Genomic DNA, 24,288 nt, shown 5'->3' with positions numbered 1-24,288 from the left:
TCAGCTGACATGGATAAGCTCGGCTCAAAGATGCAAATTATGGCATGTGTTTTTATATCAAGCTCAGGTACTTTTGACACAACAGTATCTTTCTCAGATTTACTCAGTGCTTCATTAGTTAAATGAACAAACAAGGACACTCGTACTTCGGTATTTAAAGGGAAGTGAGCAACGAAGTAGTGCGGCCAAGTGCACTCACTCAAGTACTGTACTTACATACGATTTTGACCTGTCCTCAGTAATACTCTACAATTTCCAAAAATAAGGCAGATTCTGATATGTTTTATTCATAGCAATTTAACTTTATTTACATTACCATGTTCAGATAGACTGAGAAAACCACTTGAAAATACTAACGCAGTGCATTGTTTAGACCGTGATGCAGAGAGATAAAAATTTAACTGTCAAATTAATGGATAAAATGTTAAATCTTGTGATTTTTTTTTTTAAATACTCAGATAATTCCACAGAGTTTGGTTGATGCTGGTACTTATTACTACAGTATTTCCACAACTCTGGCTGCACTCTTGTTGTCAATTGTACAGGACCAAATAATATCCTTTATTTGAATCAAAATAAGACTGATTACGTGTATATGTGAGACAGCAGCTGAGACAAAAGGCAGAAAGTCAGAAAAAACAGAAAGCAATAAAGTCTGCAGGGTGTAGAAACAGTCAGCAGAGAAAGAAACAGATAGGGAGAAAGTCAGCATGTCAGAGACAGAGAGCCAGTGAGTTGGAGAGCGAGCCAGTTTAACTGAATTATCCTTTAGGGCGTAATAGGAGACGTGAGGCCGGCACGCAGGAGAGTCTGCTGACAGCAGTCTTGTGATGGAGTGAGCCAAGCGGGCTCAGACTGAATAAGCTGTTTACCTGTTAATTAATGACACAGCACACAGACAAAAGCCCCTCAAAAATCCCTAGAATGGTTGACAGACATTTCAGAGTAAATGTTGGTTTTGTAAATGCTAGTTTTGTTAATCAGGATGATATGTTGTGTGCCGAAATGAAAAGGTCATGAATATCATTTAGCTTTTATGACTTGACACTCCGTCTGAAGTCTGAGTGTTTGTTGATAAAGCAAGACATTTTTTGAATAGAGTACGGTGTGAAACAGAGAAAGCATCAGAGTCAGCTGCTTTGTTGTAAATGTGCAGTGATTGCATTGAAGTTGTTAGGTTATAGGCTACACACTTCTGATTCGTACATCTGTCCTTTCACTCCCAGACGGCTGTTGACAGAATTTTTTGTATTATATTCTTCAAGGAATTGAATTTACAAATATCCTACAAAATGACACATGGAACTTAAATTATTTATGTATGACTCTATATCATTCATTTTAACTTCCACACACATCTGTTGTCGGTAAATAAACCCCGTCCATGCCACTTGTCACTGGATGGGTGGGCGGTGAGGACCAAAGTTTTATGGCATTTTGATTCTTGGGGAGACAGTTTGAATGCAGTGTGGTGGTAAACCCACTGAAGCTGTATTTGACAGGGATGTTTTGTGTGTTGGCTGAAGTATCTCAGTGGACAGATGGTGTTCTTTAATCCTGTCTGTGCCCTCTACCTCCCATCCTCCACCCCCCTCCACCCCTCTATCCCTCCACATTTCCCATTGCTTTTACATCAACGTCTGTTTACAGATATGCACAGAGGTATTTTGCCTTTCTGTCTTATTTTGTCTCTGTGTTGCACTGCGTCTCTGACTCTCTGTTGCTGTTGAACAACCTTGGCTGCAGTTACCCAACCCAGTCAGTAGAAGGGAATATTGTCCCACTACATGAGTCAAAAAGTAGTCACACAAACTCAAGCTTGCACATATTTATATACACATGCTCACAGCCATCTGTTACCTAGGATATGTTTATGCATGTTTACATCACTGCTGTCCAAATCTACAAATATCACTTTGCCAAAGTTCTGCAAAAAAAAAAAAAAAAGTCTGATCAGTAATACTGCAGTATTAACAATTTACAATACTGCTCCTCCAAAGGATATATATACAACAGAGCTTTCCCTCTGATGCCTGACGAGGCGGCCTGCTTATCCAACAATCTCAACAGTGTCCAACATCATTTGACCCACATTTCAGGAAAAGCCAGATTATTTTTTGTCATGTCACGCAGACAAAAACAGACAACAACGATGGCTCAGTAACACAGCATATAGGCCTTAATCTATGATGACTTTGAACAGAAGGCGAGGAGTAAGGCAAGTAAATGTGACAAGCCTGAAACTGTTTATATAGGCAAAATAAATCAACTGTGAACCTGATAAGGTTAATGCAGCTATTTATATAGGCCGCTGCGGGAGAGGTGAGAAGAATATTGACTTCTTTGATTCACTGCAGACAGTCCAAGTTTATGTTTAAAAGGCAGATACAAGCAGAGAAGAAGGGCTGCCAAATTAGTCTCATGACCTTTCATAAACAATATATCAGGATTACCAGGGAGAATATGAAATAGGTGCCCTTAATCCTAGGAAACCTAATAGAAAAACTACAATCGACACTAATTCATTGTCTTAATACAAGTCAGAGTAGGCTTGCATATGGCAAAAGTATCCGAGATTGCCCAGCAGTAAACTTATTTTGCAACAGTAAGCTATAATGTTAAATTAAACTGGTCTTTCTTACTCTGAGTGACTTAAAAATGTTATGTTTTCTCGTCATGAAGTCATCAACATTAACAGTTTCCTATCAAAAGGCCCCAAATTGGCAGTTATAGAGTTATAAATCATGCTAAAAGCTATGCGCACTAACATTAGGTTAAAGGTTAATTTTCATGGAAACCAGCCTCCTTAGTGTTAGCTTAAAAGTCAATGATTAATAAGCTATGTTTAATTTTAATGCTGTTTAAAGTTAGTGTAAGAGGATAACTTTGTCTAATCAAGTTGAGTGACCTAAAAATGTTGTTACTGCTACTGTGACAGTCACTGTTACCTTAAAAATCAGACTAAAAGTTAGCATTAACATTAGCTTAAGGGTTAACATTTAATTCTAATGAAACCAGCCCCATTTGTGGCCACAAACACACTTTGTGTTGTTTGTTACTTCACACTATAAGGTCCATAAAAAGTCTAATTCGGGACAATACTGTGTTTGATTTGCTTAAAAAGGTTTGCAGTCAAGCCTAAGCAAGTTATTTAATTATACTTAGAGATACTGATGCTCTCCTCTCACCTTCAACAGCTAATGTTTCAAAAATGTTAGTGATTTTGTATTGATTGATTTTGTATGTTAGGTAAAGCTACCATTTAACAATGTTGAAAGCCAATATAACAGTGGCTGTGATAACTCCAATCAACGTTGATTGAATCCGGACAGGACGTGTGGGGGATGGGGGGTGGGATGAAATGGTGGGAGAGCAGCTGTGTCAAACTACCAATAAATACACGAAGAAGACAGGAAGTGAGATTATTAGGCCTTTAAAAAATAAGAGCATGACCTGCGCCAAATTTGAACTTTATACAACTGGTTGTTGTTTACGGCTCTACCACCATTTTGTTTGAGTTGTATCTGATTACCTTTTAAATTTTCTCATCTACATGGAGGATGATACAACCAGTCATACAGGAATTATTCAAATCCTTTACTAGAAAAAAAAGTACTAGTGCAATACTCAAGTAAAAGCCATGCACTGAAAATGTTCATCAGTTTATCAGAGAAATTCTTTTCATTTTATTTATTTATTTATTTTAGAAAAATGCACTTACACTATCAAAAGTAAAAGTGGTAACTACGCAGAGAAAATTGCCTCTGTTGTGACTGTTATGTATTATATATTATATAAAGGGATCTTTACATTATTCATGCAACAATCTGTAAGCAACATTTTACAATTGCAGCTGGTTGAGATGCATCTCACTGCAACTGTTTATTGCAATTTCAGACAGAAAACTAGTAAATCCTGACTTTACAGAAGCTGGAAGCATAATGTTTGGTGTTTTTTTCTTAAATCGATGAATCATTTATTCAAACTGTTTTAATTTATTTGATTTGATTTGATTAATGGTCTAATCATTTAATCTCTAATGTTATATGCTTAGTCTTTATCTGTAACATATATATTGGAGTAGAAAGTACAGTATTTCCCCTTGAGTAAATGTGCTCTGTAATTTTCCATCACTACTCACAACTGGACGCAGCACTCGTCTTATTTTGAAGCGAGTAACCGGAACTAGTCAAATTCACATTCGCCATCTTGACACGTAGTCGAGAGTCAGAGAAAGACAGAGGGAGTAACGGGACCTGGGTTGGTTTGGAAATTAAATCAGACGGAGGGAAACGCGGCCAAGCGTGGAGATACGACATTGAAAACAGGTAAGTCCCAAATTTACATTTATATTTGTTATTTGTGTAACTTCTGGGAGTGTTCGTGATAGTTTCCCCGGTTATTAAGACACGAACATCATCATGAGAAGTGTTGGAAAAGGAGTGTTGAACTGCTGGGCGGTGCACTCCTGCAGCCAAACACTCAAGATGGTTTTGTTCTGGATGATGTTCACATTGTTTTTTTTTTGTTTTTTTTTGCTGCTGCTGCACAAAACAACCAAACTGTATAACTACTCGAAATACCGACGAATATATCTAGAAAACAATACTGCTGCTTGTGCGAGGTGAAGAAATACTGGATTGTTAACACTGTGAACTGCCTAAACTTGCAGTGAAGTCCTCCTGATGTGCTTTGTGTGCTTATGACAACACGAAATGAACATGAAAGCCCAGCAGTTGCCGCATAAGTTCAGAAGCAGATTTAGGCAACATCCTGTGTGGAATTCCCTCTCTGCAGCCTCACAGTGGGCGACTGCTGTGAGGCACAGGGAAGATGATAAAAGGGCAATTGTCCCAAATCTGACCCACTGTCCAAATATGGAAAGGCTTTGCAGCATATTGCAGGGCCACTGAATAATGTTTCCTTACAATTTAACCTTGGACAATCATCCTTTTGTCTACTTTCAGCTGTGCTATTTCTTTGTGTTATTTTAGCAGCTCGTGGATGTTGTATGATTGATAAATTTGTATAATTGTGTCTTTTTACACAATAAAAATAACCAAGTCACATAAGTACACATCTTTCATGAAATATTCATCCTGATGTTGTATAATCTTAAAATCTCCAAGACACTGGTGTAGATATTTATACCTCAAAGTAGAAAGGCACGTGGACCTGAAATGTTTGTGTCCCACAAAAGCTGTTGGCACCAGAGCTCAAAAGTGATCCTTGTTATGTTCGTTCCACTGTGTCAGGCTTTGGCCTTGATGTGTGCATCTCCCTCTGTCTAAAGCTGAGATCACCTGCTTCCACCTCTCTGCATCTGCAGGTGGGGGAGTAGCCGGTGGAGTGCTGAATTGAAAGACGCAGCACCGCGACGGGGACGAAGATGCTCCCCACTCTCCCTCTGGACCTCCTGATCCATCCCATCAGCTTCATTTAGAGTTCACCTGGTGTTTTGGTGAAGGCCAGACTGTGAAAAAGTTGCAAACACATACATATACACATCGTTTTTTTTATCTCCTCTTGCTTGTCTCCTGGCAGAGCAAGCTTATTGGCATTTTTTGCAGAACAGTAATACTTACTACCACTTTTTATAAACAGTTTTTAATGAAAACATGGCGAACATGTGCCCGTATGGTCGCTTCACTCACGCCGTGGTGCGGGGAATCCCAGAGACCTTTGGGAAGGCTGCGGGAGACGGTCGAGAGAACGGGGAGACATCAGTGGATCTGGCCAAAGCTCAGCGTCAGTTCGGTTGCCTGACAGGAGCCCTGAGGCAGAAGGTTGGCCTGCAGTTGATCGAGATCCCCCCTGACCCTGAGCTGCCGGAGAGCTGGAGGATAGAGGATGTGGCAGTCATCCAGGGAGACACGGCGCTCATCACCAGGCCCTTCAAACAGCAGAGGCGCAGTGAGGTAACGCAAGGGAGAAGACAATGGCTTTAGCGACCCATTTCTGCACCTCTAATCTTCTGATAATGCACTTAATCTTGCTTTGAGAGACAAAGGGGCAGTAAGTAGAAGCCAGAAGCCTTTTGTTTCAGTTCATATCAGTGTGGTATGAAGATGAACTTAGCGGTAGATACTTGTTTAAACTAGCAATGAAGTTTTGTCAAAGTTACATTATTTTTACAGGGTTACACAGATCCTTGTTTTTCCTGGTCGGTACATTCAGTTTCCTTTTGGGAATGCCAACATCTGAGACTTGAGAATAGACCGTGGAAAACAATCTGTTTCACACAATAGAATGACCAAACTCAAATCACCCTTTCCATGACGTCCATGTTTTTTTTCCAGTTTTTGTTCTCTGGGTTTGATTTTAGTAAGGCAGTACAGTGCTTTCTGGCAGTTGAGCTGACTGAAATTCTGGCCGTCAAAGGTTTTGTTAACACTTGATTTTAGAGGTCTGTAATTTAAAAAAGTTATTCAGAACTAACTATAGTGAAAAATATGATAATACTTTATTTTACAGAGTCTGTAAATTGTGATACAGAAAAACATGCAAACTCCCAGATGGGCAGTAACCACTTGTTTGGTTGTTTACTGCCCCTTTTTCTCACAGTGGCTTAAGTAGAACTCTCTCCATCTCTCCAGGTGGAGGCAGTGAGGAGGGTGATGTCGGAGCTGAATCTGACTGTGGTGGAGATGGGGACCGAGGAGGGGGACTCTGCAGGAGCCACCCTGGAGGGTAGCGACATCCTCTTCACGGGGAGGGAGTTCTTTGTCGGCATCTCCTCCCACACCAACCGCAGAGGGGCGGAGGTGCTGGCAGACACTTTCAGGGTAAAGACAGACATGGAGGGAAAATGGTTGATAGACCAATGTACCGGTGACTCAGTCTCCGTGTGAATCAGTCTGTAAAAGATCAGACAAACTCCCCAATAAACCATAAAATAATCAATAGATTTTCAGTTTCAAGCCAGTGCAACAAAGATTGTCGCAGTGCCAAGAGTCTTGTCAGAATATGAACCCTGCTGCCAAAGTGAGCAGGTGGCCATTTACATCATTGCATTTGGGGAATTACAGTCTGTAAACAGTGATGAATGAGGTCGTTCCATCGGCAAAATAATGGAGACCACACAGAGGGACCCCTCAGGCTCCACACGACCCACCCATTAGTATTGATTCCCCCACTTCTCTTAAGTGCATTTCACATTTTAACACACACACACACACACACACTTTGCATCCACTTGTACTGTGTGTGTGCTGTGTCAGTCTGGTATGAATCAGTGTGGGTGGGAGGTATCATGTGGTCGGGGGGGAAGAGGAAGACCAGCAGAGCGTTAGCTCAGACATGCTCAGTATGTATCATGTTTCAGAGTTGGTACTCTAGATTTTCACAGGCTTCATCAATTTTCATTCAGAAAATTCCAGTGTACCAGATGTTGCAAGTACTTTATATGTATTTGTAGCTCAAGTATTTATCATTCTAACAGTAACACTGAGTAGAAAAAATTCCACGTATAAATTTGCAGCCTGTAATGATGCCACTGTGCTGCAACGTAACTTTAAAAATCCTTGCATTTGAACTTGGAAGTGTCTGCTATGAGAAGGGCCCATCAGGTGACGACTGCTAAGGTAGATAAGGGAATGTTTACTCTCAAAGAAACTTGAACAGACAGTGTGTGAATTAAAGCTTTCAACTTCCATCTGCTCAGGACTTTGCTGTGTCCACTGTCCCCGTCTGCGGTGGAGCCCGACTGAAAAACATCTGCTCCATGGGAGGTCCAGACACAATCATCATAAGCAACAGTGATGGGGCCAAGAAGACACTCCGGGTAAGTGTGTGTAGATGCAGTAGGTGTGTGTGTGTGTGTGTGTGTGTGTGTGTGTGTGTGTGTGTGTGTATCCATGTGGCAAATTTGTTTGTCTCTTTCGTTTTTCTTCTTTCACCATGTTGCAGCTAATCACCTTTTAAAATGTGTTAAAGTCACTTTTATTTTACATGAGTTATATAAACATCTATTATTTTTATTTATTCTACAGTTGGATGCAAACGTTACTAAGTACTGACTTTGTGGCATGTGCAAAAGTTTCTGTGCCCTAATACTGTATTTTTTTTTTTTTTTTTTTTTTTTTTTTTTTTCCCATTATTGTATTTTTTTTTTTTTTTTTTTTAATTTTGCATATAGTGATTGAGAATATGGTAAATTCCAAGAAAAATCCTTTGAATTTGGTTTGAAGAATAATTTTAATGTTTACTGGCGAAACAAAATCATAACCAGCTAAATAACATAGTGACAATTTCTTTGTCTGGCTAAAATCATGTATTAGCCAGGTCCTAACATCTCCCACCAGTCAACACTGGCCTTGTTATCTATCACACATGTATAATCTCTCCCTCGCTGCATGTGTTTCTCTTCTCTCTGTCCTCATGTGACCTGCACACATCATATATCTCCTGACTGCTGATGTCATATTATTAATGCTCTTTGAGTCTGTGTGTAATGCTGGGAGTGGTTGGCTGAAATATGTGTGTGTGTGTGTGTGTGTGTGTGTGTGTGTGTGTGTGTGTGTGTGTGTGTGTGTGTGTGTGTGTGTGTGTGTGTGTGTGTGGAGCTGTCAGGGTGGTGCACAGTAACATAAGTGTGTTTGTATGCAGATGATGGAACAGCTGACTGATCACCACTATGAAGTCCTCACTGTCCCTGAGGAATCAGCCGCAAACTGCATCTACATCAAAGGTCCGTCTAAACGGGACTTCCTGCTGCACCGGCCTGCAGACGAGTGTCCTGACAGTGTCTCTGTGAGTACAGCCAAAGTCCTGAGATCCAGAAAGAGCCTCGTCTTTGTTAGGACTTCATTTCATTTATTTTTATTTATTTCACGTAGTTTTTTTTATAAAACTGCATTAAAAATACTGCAGGCCTTCTCAGTTAAATTGAAATATAACCTTTACTGACTTTATCATTATTTAGTAGAAAATGTAACATCTCCAAGAGTCCCACAGACTGCATGTAATAAGATTAACAGATCTCAGACAGAACTTGTTTCCTATGATACTGATCTCTGCCATAATTGTCTGTAATTGATGCGAGGCAGAGCAGAGATCTTAACAGAAATATCTTATTAAGAGCTTACATCAATACAAAACAATATATTTGTCCTGCTGTGACAGTCGCTTTCTCTGGCTCCAAAAGATGAAATGTCCTTTGAAGCCATTCTTTCGTTCACAGCGCCATCTCTCATCGCTGACCTGTTAAAAATGTGAGTGGGTGGGAGGACAAAAGTTGAGCTATCTTGAAAATTTTAAGCACTTTGGGTAACAGAATATAGTTTAGCTATAACAAAACAGGATGAGGTCATCCTGAAACGAAAACAAAAGGTTGATAAATGATAATGTTGAATAATCCTGCAGTATTAACAACATAAATCTCTGATCATTTATCCTGTGTCCCAAATCCATACTTCAAACTTAATTGTATACAGAATGTACGATCTAATACTAATCGTCATAGTAAGCTACTTTAGCAGTTAGTATACAAAACAATTAACATGGATTTTATACTAACAAAAGACTTCAAACCGCAACTTTGCTGCCTATCAATATCTTTAAGACTGATCACTTATTTTTGTTTTCCATGATTTTTTTTTAGGCTGTTTCAGAACCATCCACATTTAAATAGTTAAATAGTTTAATTATCTCCATATAAACAGCTCTCTCACAAATCAACATATGTATGCACAGTCTAGTTAGCTAGCTAGCTTGAGTATATTTGATTCTGTCGCTTTTCCAGTGTACTGAAAACCTGCTTAGTGTGTCTGTGTTGGTCATTCATACAGAGTAAGGATCAAATTTAGTGCCCCTTTAAGATATTAACCTTAATGTGTCCTCCTGGGGAAATGTAGATATTTCAACAGTTGACATGTCTACAGATATCTGTAAAGTTCAGGCACATGCAAACACTGTAGGTTATCATTTCATTTACAGGGCAAATGTGCAAGTGTAAATGTAGTTGATACCGTACAGAAAATCTACCACTAAAAAGGTGGATGATCATGTTGTAATAAACAGTAAATGATAATGGAAACACAGTAATGATTATTGGATGCATTAGAAAAGTCAGAGTAGGCGTTGTCTTGCTCTCTGCAAAGTAAAGTTTCTCTCTATTGTCCTCTTATTCTATGACAGTATACATTTAGATATCCAAGACCAGTGAAAACTGAAGGTTTTAACGTGTACATAACAGTCATTAAAAGCATGATGCGCTTTTTATGAAAGCCACTGACACCTGAAAGTAATTTAAGGAGCTGTCATTCCAGCCAGTGAAGCAGTTTTTCCTTCTTTTATTAGCGTCTTAACTTCTTCCCATCAATTGTGCACAGTGCAGTCTGTGCCAGTGCTGATGAGTATGTGTCTGGATGAGTAAATCGTTTCCTCTCTGCAGGCCTTCCAGAAGCTGCAGGACTACACCCTCCTGCCTACAGCCTGCAGCGAGGCCTCCAAACTGGGAGCGTCCCTGTCCTCACTCTGCCTCCTCATCAACAGAAAGCACACGTATTTCTAAAGACACACTCCCAACACTCAGTATGTTACACAGTATTTACCTGCACATGTCCGTGGTGTGGTGGAGGGGGGCCTCCGAAACACTTCCCACGGATTTAAAATTCTTGTCTATTTATTGTTAAAGGAAACACTGACACACAGTGTTTGTATGAGAGAGAATACGATCCATCTGTTAACAGACTAACTGTATCAAACACGCAGATTGTTGGCACAGTTCCCCCCCCTGCTGAACCAACAGTGCAGCACACAGAGGTCTTACAACACCACTCATGAAACCACTAAATTCAACTGTAGTTTCTAACTGTTTAACTTGGTAATTTGTAGGCACCACTGAGCTAACATTAAAACAATTGAAATTGGAGACTTTTTAATATCTTCTAAGGCCTTTTTATTTTGAGGAATCTGAATTCAGTGCTGTAGATAACCCTGTGGTGCTCAAATTCATGATCATGTGTAGCTCTTATATCCATATTACAACAGGTTGGTATCCATTTCATTACTCTTCAAGTATTAGTTGTTTTACTGACAGTTTAAATTACAGGATGTGTAGCTGCTAAGTATAGAAATGCAGATTTTTTTATTAAATAGTTTTAGCTTTTCCTATGTATGAATTTGTAGCAAGTGTAGAGATGCCAATAAAAATGTATCTGCCAACTTGTAGAGACATGTCATTTTGCTTTTGTGTAATTTACACTCAGTTGGCAGTTTATTTGGTACATCCAACTAAAGCTAATGCAGTCTAATACAGGTCCTGCAATAACTCATACATTCACGAAGGTTTGGATTCAACTTGAAGGTCATCTGAGGCTGCAGTTTTGTGTCGCTGCTGAAAATTGAATTGCATTATATTAGCAGGCGTTCCTATTTTGTCCTTCCATTTATATTAATGAGGATTGGCAAAATAAACACTTCCATATAATGCAGATTCAACAGCACCACAATCTTCTTCCTCAAATTATCAGTTTGAATCAACAATACAAACAATTTCAATAGAGACTGAACATTATAACCTTTTATGAAGGTGGACTCATTGCAGGACTGTTGCATTAGTTTTAGCCAGGTGAACCTAATAAACTGGCAACTGGGTGTACATGTTGAGACAGTCATGTGAAGAGGGTCATTAAACACTCATGGAATCCACAAAAATTTCTTGAGATTTATTTGTTTTGTTAGAAAGCAAACATGTTTAACGGTTGGACTTGGCAACTCTCTCCAACTCGTCCTTCTTCTTGATGGCGTAGGAGTTAGATGAACCCTGAAACAGAAGAAATTCAAATATCACGGTAAATATCACAACTCGTGTAACTCTAGACAATTTCTCAGCACTCTAATTACAGGTTTTGTTTAAACTTCGATCAATAACAAGCTCACTATGGGATTTTATGAAATGTTTGAAGAAAATTTACCTTAGCTGCATTGATCAGCTCATCAGCCAGGCACTCGGCAATGGTCTTGATGTTCCTGAAAGCAGCTTCTCTTGCTCCTGTGCACAGCAGCCAGATGGCCTACAAGACAAGATGAGCGAGAGGCTGAGGCAGGCTGACAAATTAACTTCAGTGGAATAAACACTGGCTGGTAGAGTAATGTATCTGAGTTGGTGATTGACTGGGCCACATCAGACTACAGCCAATGAATAAGCAAAGATAATTTCCTCTGCGAGCACTCTAGCACACCAGGACAACGGGTAGTATCAAGGCGTGACTCTAGCCTCGCTTAGTGCATGAAATACACAACGTATTAATTCACCTCATGAAAATAAAGCAGTGTTCAGTAAACGACTGAAGGAATATTTAATGGCGATAAGCTGAAAACTACTTCCAGACATGAAGTGTATGCCCTGCTGTTAGTGTTAACTGTTACAACTGAAACCTTACATGCATTATGTAATCTGTATACTGTTAATTCATATACACACTGTCAAATCTTAATGTAATTAAAAAGTGAATTGAGTTCTTCCTCCTGATTCTACCAGACATGCTTCACATCTTTGTCAGATATGTGAAAACACAACACCATCTTTATGTCTGGGGTATAAAAGGACTGTTGCAATGCAACATATGACAAAGAAACAGTTTTTAATGTAAACGGATGCAGACACGTTACCTGGTTGACTCTGCGGAGGGGTGACACGTCCACGGCCTGCCTCCTGACGGTACCGGCACGGCCGATACGGGTGGAGTCCTCACGGGGTCCACTGTTGATGATGGCGTTCACCAAGACCTGAAGGGGATTCTGGGAAGAAAATTTAAAAATGGTATTTTAACAAATTGTAAATCAATAGACAACATAACATCGGATACCTGACTCATAAAACTGGCTACCTGCTTAATGTTGTGGTCCCACATGACTACATGACTATAATAATTCCTTGTAATATAAATTAACATCACTCAGACCCAGATACATGCCTGACATTTTATGGATGGATTAACCAATAAAAAACTTTAAAAAGGACTGAATTCAGTGCATGTTAAGACTTTAAAACCTGCAGATACAAACAATTTTTGGAAACAAGCCAGGCTCTATCCAAAGGCAACTCGTCTTATGCTTGGCAAGAATACAAATAATTTTCCAAACTGTTTCACCACTGCTTTAAAAAAAAAAAAAAAAAATGAATTCAACCATGTTTGATAATTACACAGGGATGTTTTTGACATGGGAGTTTTGGGTGTCTGGGGCATAATGAAGCAGTTTATTTGGATTTTTCTCTAAGTTCTTTTAGCAGAAGTATGGTCTGGGTCATCTACACAAGGATTTGTTAAGTGCCTTTACAGCAGGACAAACAAGATCAATTTTTGGATCTGTGGGGACTAAATACTGATCTGCTCTTTTTAAAAATTATTTTCCCCCGTGTAAATGGGTAAAAACCCAAACTATGAAAGGTTGTCCCATAGTATCAGGTGAAGACTATTTATCCAGTGTCAGTTTACCCTTCCCTGTATTTTATAATTTGCTGACTTTCTAGCGTCTTGATCTGATGGTGTTTTTAGTCATACCAAACACACCGAGCCGAATACTCTCACCAAACATGGATGAAGTGTTGTGAAAGTTAGTGGTATGTACCTCTCCTGTCAGCAGATGGATGATCTCGAAGGCATGCTTGACGATGCGCACGGTCATCAGCTTCTTGCCGTTGTTGCGGCCGTGCATCATCATGGAGTTGGTCAGACGCTCCACGATGGGGCACTGGGCCTTGCGGAAACGCTTGGCGGCATAACGTCCTCCAGAGTGTGGCAGGTACTTGGCGTACTTCTCCTTCACAGCAATGTAATCCTGTAGTGACCAGTTAAAATGGTTAAAGTGTTGTGGTTTATACAGACTTGGACTGAGCACAGATACAGCATGTAGGAAGAGATCGTGTGTCTGAGTTGGTGATTGACTGGGCCACTTCAGACTACAGCCAATGAATAAGCAAAGACATTTTCCTCTGCGAGCACTCTAGCACACCAGGACAACAGGTCAGTGTCCAGGCGTGACTCTAGCCTCGCTTTGAATTAGTAAAAACATTTAAAATAACACAGCAATCAGCTGACACAAGTAGCAACTCTTTGATGCAGCTTACCTGCAGGGAGATGTCATTGATCTGGACATCGTCAGTGCTCCACTTGCCAAAGAGCTTGATCTCTGGGGTCTCGGCCACGGCTGGGGCAGTCTCCCACTCAGTCACTGGAGATAAATAGGTGAGATTTTTTTTTTTTTTATATACACAGCATTCACGCATATTTATGTTCAAGTATATAGCAAAATTATGAGATTATAGAAAATTGATTACATTTCTTAATTCCCAACAATATAACAAATTGACTGAAAAGTTAATGATGGTTGATATGCCTGGATGCGTCATCTAATGAGTACTATTCTCATATTGTAAGAGAACTAAAAGAAACGTATATGTAGCATGGACATTATAATAAATCTGTGCGAACTTATTCAGTCACATAAAACCCACCACATTGTTACATTGATAAACACAGGTACTGCAGCTTTACAACTTCCACTGAAATCATGTCGATGTTGAGATATAGACACCTTGAGTTTTATATCTCCGTTATGCAGCAGAATAAATCCCTACGACTTTAAAAAACAGCCGGTGAGAGTGAATGTCAGGTCAGAACTGGTAGAAATAAAGACATCCACAGTTTCTCAGCAGGGCCGGAGTTGAAGCCTGTTTCACCTAAAGGGAAGCTAACCTAAGCCACGGCAGCTGACAAGCTGACAAACGACTAAAAACTGACTATACTATGCGTTACAAATCAGCGGTGGTGTTTACTATGGTGAAAAAGGCAGGATTTAAAATAATATCACCGCCATGTGTGGCGTAAGAAGACGCTGGATGTGATATCTAACGCGGTGGCTACTCGACATGCCGCATCCACATGTGCTAGCAAGTTAGCCACATGCTAACGCCCAGCGTTCTTGCACTCGTACGGTAACACTTAAAGGGAATAAAACGCACATTCCGGAAAAACGGAGGTGCTTCACTTGTATTTCTGGGACACCAAGAGTCCGTAGTGTCTCTTATTAGCCATCAATATTCTTTTTGGTGATATATAAAGCGAGTAAATAGTGAATTTTCGACTCACTTGTGTCTGCCGCTCTGTACTACACTCCTCACAGACGGGAAAGGGCCTCTCACGGCGCCGCGTCCAGATATCCGGTGGACTGGTGGGTTACTTCCGGTGCGCAAGGCATGCATGGAAATGTAGTCAGACCGCTTTGAGACGGATTTGTTTTGGTTTAGTTTTATTCCGCTGTTTTATCCTTTTTCGTGGTTTTATGATTTGTGTGTTCCTATTTTTGTCGTTTTGTCTATTTGCAGTGGAAGAATAAGAACATAAGAACAAGTACGGTATTAAGTACAGTTTTGAGATACTTCAACCCTAGAATCTGAATCAGCTTTACTGGACAAGTATGTTTGTGCGTACAAAGAATTTAATATACCAAAAACAGATGTTCAAAACTGTCTTTTATTGAGGAATTGACAACATTTGAAACCTTTTCATTTGCAGACCAAATACTGTAGAAACTGTGGGACAGTCAAAATAGTAATTTCTGTTGAAAAAAGTGTTCATACCCACATTTAACATATCTCCACGAAGACTGAACTGAGAGGACATCCCTTAAATCCATAACTTATGCAGTTACTGTGGGTCAATTCATTTGTACAAGCAGACATTAAACAAGTAAAGCAATAATATTAAAATAATACTTTCAAACTGAACAACTTTGAACAGTTAAAATCATCCCCTCTTCATTGTTTCCCTTCTCTTTATCTGGTTAAACATTGTGCATTGCAAATTTTACTCAAATAGTAGTTCTCTTATTTTTAAATCACAGATATTTCCATTTGTCAAATTCTTTGTGAAACATCTGTAAATAGCACAAGCAACAATAAACATCCCACAAAATGCAAAACAGTTAAGAGAAACAAATCCCTTTTTCCGACAGAGATAAACAAACACGAGGGTTGCTCAAACGCCTGAGATATCTAAATGCGATGGGAGGTAAAGAGTGCCACGTACAATAGTTTGGCGGACAAGTAAACACTAATACATCACTGCCACTCTCCAGCCACTCTATATCTCCATCATTATTTTTAGCACCGTCACGAAAGGCAGTATTTCATAGCACTTCGGTAATGGACATGTGACACTGAGGCATGAGGGGAAATTTTAAGGCTTGATCTACTAAAGCGATAGAGTACAGCTCCAAAGCACTGCATGATAATGATAACAAACATATTCATGGTCAGATGTGGCCACTAATTAAAACAAAAACAAAAACAAAACAGGAAAATATAACCCCCCCAGGATTAAAAATGGAAGGATAAAAAGATATAAATTACTGCATCATAAGATGAGCAGGGCAGTGAGTCTGTACATTTAGAGGACAGAACGTCGCTCAGGCACTATTGTGTTGTGTGGTGTTTCTGAGGTATGTGTGAGCAAACACACACAGACACACACATGGGTATACTCTATGTATGTGGACTTGGTATTTTATAAAGCAATAAACTAACATTTCTTGACAAATTAAAGGGGCACTCCACAAATTTTTTGACAGACAGAGACACCATATTGTTTGAAAACAGGGATAACAGCACACATTTTCAGACAATCTCTCCTGGAAGACATTCATGGTGTTCACATGAACGCTGACAGAAATAGTTGTGTAAAGAATTTAAAAAAAATAGACCTAGATCTCATCGGGTTTACCACAGCTTGAGTTTGAGTAATAAAATAGGATCTCTCAGCCTCTGCTATAATGATTTCCTTTCTCTTTTATATGTCTCTTGCAAACTTCATGAATCTGCGAGACCAAATTGCCGGAGTGCTCCTTTAATGTCTGATTCCCTTGCAGACTGTAATAACATAATAGCAGTTAACGTTACCTGGTTTATGGAAACCTGTATATTTGTTCGTTCTGACAATATGTGCCTTCAGCACACAGACAGCGATGTGTTTGGTTTATCGGACAGCAGCAACACGGTTCAAGAGAAAAAAGTAAATGAACCGTTTTTGGGACATTTTGGGAAATGCGAGTTTGATGAGAAGGTCAATGCCTCTCTCATGTCGGGATGGTAAATTTGAACCTACAGTCAACAGTCAGTTATCTTAGCTCAGCATAAAGACAGGAAACAGGAGAAAAACAGCTAGCCTGGCTCTGTCCAAAGGTAAAAAAATCTGTCTATCAACACCTGTAAAGCTTACGTGTTATATCTAATTTGTTTAATCGATACAAAAAGTCAAGTGTTTGGCTGTAGCATCATATCTACCGTACGGATGCGAGAGTGTCGATCAATCTTCTCATCAAACTCTCTACATGAAACCAAATAAGAAAATTTCTGAAAACACTTAATCAACAGAGAGTACAAGGAAAACACATCTTGACAACACTGTTTGATTTTCAAGTGATCTCTGTGAACATAAATGAGTTCATGTCCTTAAGAGAAGACTCTCTATGTCTGAGGATAATACACAGTGGTTGTAGAGGCAGAGTTTCACACACGGTGGAAGTTAAAAGCTTATAAAACTGCAAAGTGTGCATCTTTGTGTGTGTATCTGTGTGTGTATCTGTGTGTGTGTGTGTGTGTATCTGTGTGTGTGTATGTGTGTCTGTGTGTTGTGTGGGGTGTTGTTCTACACCAGCCACTTCTCCATACACATGTGGAACACAGTCTCATTCGAGTGCCACATGACATGTTCGACGCCGGGAACAGCGCAGACGATCAGATCCCCGCGAGCCGCCAGCGTCTTCAGACCGAAAACATCTCTCAAGTACAACTGGAGCGAGAGAAAGGAGCATGAGTTTGTGCTCAGTTTATCTACTGCAGGGGTAACACATAATAATAACAATAATAATAATAATGCCATAATAATATCAAGTAAATATTAATAGTGCAACATGTAATCCCTCCTGTTGTTATTCTTTATCTTCCTTCTCTACAATCATGCTGTTCGTTTCCTACAGTTTTTGGGGAGGAAGTACAATGTAGTGCTGTAACTCACTATAGCTACAACCTGATAATATTTTTAGCCTATATATGTTTACATTTTGGCTAATTGGCGCCTTTGAAAGTATGCCGAATTAGATTTAGCAGTTCCTTATAGCAGGTCCTGATGGCAGTGCACCCATGGGTGTACAGACTAGTATCACTGGACTGAATGTGTGCTTGTGGATGACACAACAAATAACTAACCTCAGGTGAAAATAACCCAAAATAATACCACTATTAGTAAGAATTGCAGAGGGCGCTGAGACAGACTAAAAGAAGTTGTTGTAGCCTATATGTGCGTCGGTTGCATGATTTGCACTCACATCTTGCTGCTGCATCTCAACAACAGTCTCGTTGTCGTCATAAAATCCGAACTGACTGTAAAACATAACAGAGGGATATAATGTGTGAGCATCACATGAGAGTCATCAGATCGTCCACGGTCAATAAAAGCAAACCCTGCGAATGCGTGAAATGAAAACAGAAAGTGTAAAAAAACAGACTCTGTAGAAGCCAGTACAGCAGTTCAATCAGTGTGCATGAATCAAAGTCAAGTGGAAAAATAAATCCCCCAGCTGAGGCAGAGACGAGACTGTAATGTCAACAACACAGGTGTTTTGGATTTCATCAGGAGTATGAAGTGTTTGAGTAATATTCAATGAAATTAATTTTCACGACAGTGAAAATGGTTTGTGTAAAATGGATTATTACGTGAAATCATGAAATACTGTAAGAGCACAAAGCACAAATATATTTTTGAGAAACTAAAGAAGACAGAGGATGAACTCACCTCGACTGCCAGGGAGTGATGACTCCATCGTCTGGTCCGCCGATCAACACCAACTTTTTGATCTTGAGGAAGTTTTTCTTCCACTCTTGAGATTGAGAAATAAAACACACTGAATAATGATATACTCATTATACACATTATAATTACATATCCGCCATTTGAATGAAGTAATGAAGTTTCTAGGGCCCCCACTCTCCTTCAGAGCTCTGGACTTTTGGTTGTGGACAACTGTAAAACAGCACTTGGCTTTATGTTGCACATTGTTATGTCACTTTACAATACACCTGCACCATGTCCTTGATTATATATTATCAGTATTATTATTACTATAAGTATATCATTATAAGAAGTACTAACATATCTAACACTATCTTATTTTACATGAGTATACAGTGTATGACTTATTATCTATATCTACTATATTATTATTAGTGTTTTTTTGGTGTTATCATGTTATATCATGGTATTGTCTTCCATTTATATTATATATACTTCATAGGACTTTATTATTACTGTCTAATCTGTGTATATTGCATATAACATTACATACCTTATTATATTATTATGTATATTTTAGAAGAATTATTCAGCACTTTGGTTTTCTGAGGACCTGTTGATGGCAAAAGTTTTTTTGTAGCTGGAGCACATGAAGCTGTGGGGTGCTGTTTTTTGGATTATTGCTTGAAACAACAACCTTCTCCTGCTTGTTGATCATTCTTTTCAGGAGTCACAAGGGCCCCAATTTGTCACTATAGTGTCACGCACACCTGACAGTTACATACGTTAAACTTATGGATAAGCTTCACACCACAAAGAATGTGCTGACCTGTTGAATTTGGATTGGGTCTCTCACTGTTGAGCAGAGCCAAATAATCACTGCTGTTCACGTACAGGTCTCTGTGGTGGGGGTCTGGAGGAGAAGGAGGAGGAGGAGGAAGAGGAGAGAGGACGAACAACCAGTATGTCAAAACACTTATTTATGAAGCTTCTCGGTATTTGAGCAACCTGAGGGTTATGGTCTGATGTCTTTGAATCTGAAGAAAACAGCACAGTGAATATCTAATTCTCAGAAAGCTATTCCTGGATTCTCACCATTCCAGTAGTTGCAGATGGATATCCTCTGCCCTATTGAGGTGTAGCAGAGGTGGTAGAGGTTGGACTTCACAAACTGAGGGAAGAGGTACCTTAAGTAGTCTGTGTCTGAGAGGAAACAAGAGACGAGCAGCAGAGTTAGAGCTGGAGAGAAGAAACCGGTCCTTAACATGTTAAACCTTTCGAGAACTGATTTCTTGTCTCCCTGGAACAAGCAGAGACAAGTTGACACATCATCACCTTTTACATTGATATGGCAAACTTGTTGATTATTTACACATCCAGCAGTTATGGAGCAACATTATTTGTCATTTGGAGTCGTGTTTGTGTCCAGTCTGATGAATTTAAGGACAATATTCACTCTATTTTAGCTCTGTTTGTGGTCTCCTTGACACATTGTTATTATAAAAAAAAAAAAAGAAAAAAGAAAAAAAAAAAGATAATAGCCAATTCAAACATGATCATGTGCTCAGCTTTTGAAGTTGAACCCACCTCCATATTGCCCGGCCTGAGGCGAGGACAGAGAGATGAAGGAGTGCACGTTGTGGTCAGACAGCGTGGAGAGGATTCCTCTGCAAACCAGCCCACCTGTAAAAACAAAAACAAAGAATGTTTCCCATCAGTCTTCGAGGGCTCGGAGTTCTACACGCACAGTATTATAATTTAAATAAAAGGCCCAAGACAAATAGATAGATCGCTGTGTTTTACCGCAAAGTAAAACTGTAACTTATTGCTCTGTGCGTATGACAGTGAAGTCTTTGAATCTTCGTGTGTATGTTTCTGTTAGAAAGAAATGATGCTACTGAGTGATGCTTCAAGTAAATCAGAGAACTTTTTAACCCATTTTCCCAGATCAGTTCATGCAGTTATTATATCCAGAGCTGCAGCGAATAATTATTTTCATTATCAATTATTCTCCTAATCATCATTATTTCTTTGATTGATTGTTAATTGTTTGGTCAATAAAATGTGAGGAAGCAGTGAAAAGTGCTTGTTACAATCTCTCTAAGCCAAAGAAATCATAAGTGGTGTTTTCTGACAAACACTATAAGATATTAACAATCACATAAAACAGAGAAAAAAACAAAAATCCTCACAATTTAGTAGGTGAAATTAGAAGATGTTTTGCCATTTTTGCTTGAAAAATTACTTAAAAAGTAGCTGCCAATAGATTTTTGTTTAATTGACAAGTTGGCTCAGCTCTAATTTTATTTACTGCACACATTGTTAAGACTACACACTAATATTTTTAACATTAACGTTCCTGGAAATACACTTCAATTAGACTTTTACTGTAACATGACCATTTCTCTATAAGAATGAAAAAAAATTTACTGTCAGTGTGTAAGTGCAGATATTTCTTCCCCTGGTTTTGACAAACTAGAAACATTTGGCGGTTTGAATTACAAGCCGTGGCTGGGAATTTCCAACCCCTGACTCAAGCAGAAATCCCAGGTGTAATAAAAAATCTGTCCATCAAATAAAACAACAAACATTGAGAAACGTTCTTTTAATATAGGAGCGGAGCATTTACAGTTTACAGAAAAAAAGTGTCACTCTGAGATGAGTTTTTGCAAGAAGGACATTGTAACTACATCACATACCAAGACTGTTGTATAATCTTAAACAAATACCACATTTACGTCTCTATTTTGCCTTTTAAAAAAAAATGCACTCACAGACCTTGAGAGTAGCAGATAAAGTGGACCCCGTCTGCTGCATTTTGCATTATTGGGTAAATAGCTGCTTTGAATCCCTCCACCTGCTTCCACATGGGCTGCAGGCTGGCACTCCTGTCAAACAAGTCGATGACCGTCACATTTGTTCCAGGATGAGACTGCAGGAGAGAGCAGGGGATAGTTTCATTTCATTGAGCTTGTGGGGAGTGTGCTGGTGATTCCTCATAAAGTCTTTAACAGCTACAAGAATCAACACGCTAACCTCAGCATTAAAAAAAAAAAACAGCAGACCACATAGCTAAATGCTTGCCTTATCAAAGATCCTTGGGGATGTTTGGCTTCTAAGTGATCAGGATGTGCTTTAAATATTGATGACTCATCAGGCGGTTTGGTAAGAAGGCAGGAGCACAAGCTAACTGAAATAGAGAGAGCAAGCGAATTTCCGGTTGTAATTGTCTCAGGAACTTTCTAACGCTGCAGACGTGAAAATGAGGAACTAAACCTTGGTTTAACCTTATCAACCTCACCAGACTCCCCACAAAAACTTCCCTATTCAAATCATCACCACATCACCAGCCACCAAGATAAGGATGTTTGGGAGATTTGGAGGATTTAAGCGGATAAGCAGGAAAAGAAACTATTCTCACCATGCTATTTTAACTCTTCATTATAACTGCAAATACTGACATCTTTCCTGCACACAGCGTAAATCTCACCATTATATTGCACCGAAGAGCACAGATCCAAGATAAATTGCCCATTTCCCTATACACAGAATATTAAAGTACAAACTACAGGTTATATTAAACAAAAATAATATATCTAAACCCCTATAATCACACCTCTAAGTGCATGGAATTACATTATAGTGCTAATCATTCACTGTGATGCAGTGGTGAAAGAAGTACTCAGATATTTTACTAGTAAAAGTGGCACCTCAGTGTAGAAATACTTAAAGTCCTGACTCCCGCATTCAAAATTATGCTGAAATACAAAAGTATGAGCATCAAAATTTACTTAAAATACCTAAAGTTAAAGTCCTCCTTATGCAGAATGGTCAATTTCAGAATAATGTAAGTAATACTATTGGATAATAATTAATGTTTACATCACTTTAATGTTGCAGCTGGTTTATGTGGAGCTAAATTTAATTTCTGTACACTGCTGGGAAGTGGAGTTGCAACAATTAGTCGATTAATCGATTACTTGATCAATAGAAAAGTAATGTGGAAATATTTTGATCATCTATTAATTGTCAAAGTAATTTTTTATGCAAAAATTGTAAATATAGTCTCGAAGATATAAAGATTTCCTGCTTTTTCTGTTTTATATCATATTAAGCTGAGTATCTTTGCATTTTGGACTGTTGTCCAGAGACAAAACAAGATATCTGAAGACATTACGAGACAATCTATTGATTCTACCATTATGATAAAGGCTGTCTAATGTAAAAAAGTACACACTGCACCTTGTGAAAACGTGGTGATATAAGCGGTAAGGCCTGCTTTATGTACTCTAATGTCAACCCCCTGGAAAATACAGTTTATATACATTTCTGTATACCATAACAACCCCTGAATCACAAACAAACAATGACAAACTTCCTGTTTATTCTGTCCACTCACCTCGTTGATGAAACGCTGTAAATTTTTAAAATCCCCTGAGCTGTCGAACAAACCGTGAACGATGATCACCGGCTTGTACCCGACCACCGCAGCCCAGAGACACGCACCGAGCAGCGGGAACAGCAGCCCGGCCGCCCCGCTATTCCTCCTCTGGCTTGATATGGCAGAATGGGAGCCCTTCATTATAACTCGAAATAACAATAAAAAATTAAAAAAAAAAACACACACACAAATAAAACCGTAAAGGTGAACTACATAAAAAAACACTAGGTAAAATAAAATAAAAATATAAAATCCGGATGTTGGGCTAATGCTGTGCTATCATCTTCAGCTCCATTTCTTTTCCCAGGGGCAGTACATATGAGCTGGAGTCTACTCGTCCTGTTTCATACACAAACACACTCAGTACTCTGTGTTTATTACTTAATAACACTTGAACTCAAAACGCCGACCAGCTGCTCAGCTCTGCTTATGTTGCTTTTGTTTGTTCCGGTTTTAAACTAAAGGTGAGCGACGTCATCTCCTGTCCCCGCTCGTCCAATCAGCGTGAAGCCGTTACCTGACTGTTTTTATTTAGTAGACAATTTTAGTCATATCTGTGTGAAATGTTGTTGTAAAATAATGTCAGACAGCTGTGGTATTTTAAATCTGCGCTGAATTACCAAAGCAGGCAGTCAGCGGTTTACTCCGCATCATTTATGTCAGCATAATTTGATTCGTTGCAAATTTGCTAGAAATATGTGCCACTTTAATAAAGTAACAGCTACAGCTGCTGTGCAAAGGTTTTAGGCACTGAAAGTAAAGTGAGCATCCTTTCAAAATAATACCACAAATAGTTTTTTTTATACAAAGTGCAGTAAAGAGAAAAAAGAAACACTAAATCAAATCAATATTTGGTGTGACCCACCCTTTGCATTTAAAACAACACAATCATTTCTGCTACTTCCACACAGGTTTTCAAGCTACTCTGCTGTTGTAAGCATCGCAGAGAACTTGGCACAGTTCTTCTGTGGATTTAGGCTCAGTGTCTTCTGTCTCCTCTTGTAATCCCAGACTGACACCATGATGTTGAGATCAGGCCTCTGTGGGGGCCAG

At 39.1% G+C, this 24,288-nt stretch overlaps 3 protein-coding genes across 3 annotated transcripts; 1 reads left to right on the top strand and 2 right to left on the bottom strand.

Moving 5' to 3' along the window:
* Positions 1–4,232: 4,232 nt before the first annotated feature.
* On the top strand, positions 4,233–11,558 carry LOC111223080 (N(G),N(G)-dimethylarginine dimethylaminohydrolase 2-like). The gene is made up of 6 exons (XM_022747101.1): positions 4,233–4,328; positions 5,330–5,918; positions 6,597–6,785; positions 7,664–7,783; positions 8,608–8,751; positions 10,394–11,558. Exons 2-6 carry the CDS (start codon positions 5,619–5,621, stop codon positions 10,511–10,513), a joined length of 873 nt encoding a protein of 290 aa, XP_022602822.1. The 5' UTR covers positions 4,233–4,328; positions 5,330–5,618; the 3' UTR covers positions 10,514–11,558.
* A 90-nt stretch (positions 11,559–11,648) lies between these two features.
* rps5 (ribosomal protein S5) lies at positions 11,649–15,169 on the bottom strand. Its single transcript, XM_022747102.1, has 6 exons — positions 15,096–15,169; positions 14,075–14,178; positions 13,576–13,785; positions 12,616–12,744; positions 11,919–12,017; positions 11,649–11,767 (listed from the first exon to the last, which is right to left on the bottom strand). Coding segments are annotated over exons 1-6 (612 nt in total). The 5' UTR covers positions 15,097–15,169; the 3' UTR covers positions 11,649–11,698.
* Positions 15,170–15,461: 292 nt separating this feature from the next.
* Positions 15,462–23,650, bottom strand: ppt2 (palmitoyl-protein thioesterase 2). Its single transcript, XM_022747694.1, has 8 exons — positions 23,194–23,650; positions 21,573–21,726; positions 20,382–20,477; positions 19,890–19,997; positions 19,624–19,707; positions 18,798–18,882; positions 18,331–18,385; positions 15,462–17,795 (listed from the first exon to the last, which is right to left on the bottom strand). Exons 1-8 carry the CDS (start codon positions 23,374–23,376, stop codon positions 17,652–17,654), a joined length of 909 nt encoding a protein of 302 aa, XP_022603415.1. The 5' UTR covers positions 23,377–23,650; the 3' UTR covers positions 15,462–17,651.
* Positions 23,651–24,288: the final 638 nt, after the last annotated feature.

This window comes from Seriola dumerili, unplaced genomic scaffold (assembly GCF_002260705.1).
Source record: "Seriola dumerili isolate Sdu_G_001 unplaced genomic scaffold, Sdu_1.0 BDQW01000110.1, whole genome shotgun sequence".
Taxonomy (NCBI): domain Eukaryota; kingdom Metazoa; phylum Chordata; class Actinopteri; order Carangiformes; family Carangidae; genus Seriola; species Seriola dumerili.
Note: the sequence above shows the minus strand (reverse complement) of the source record. Positions and strands in the feature narration are given on the sequence as shown.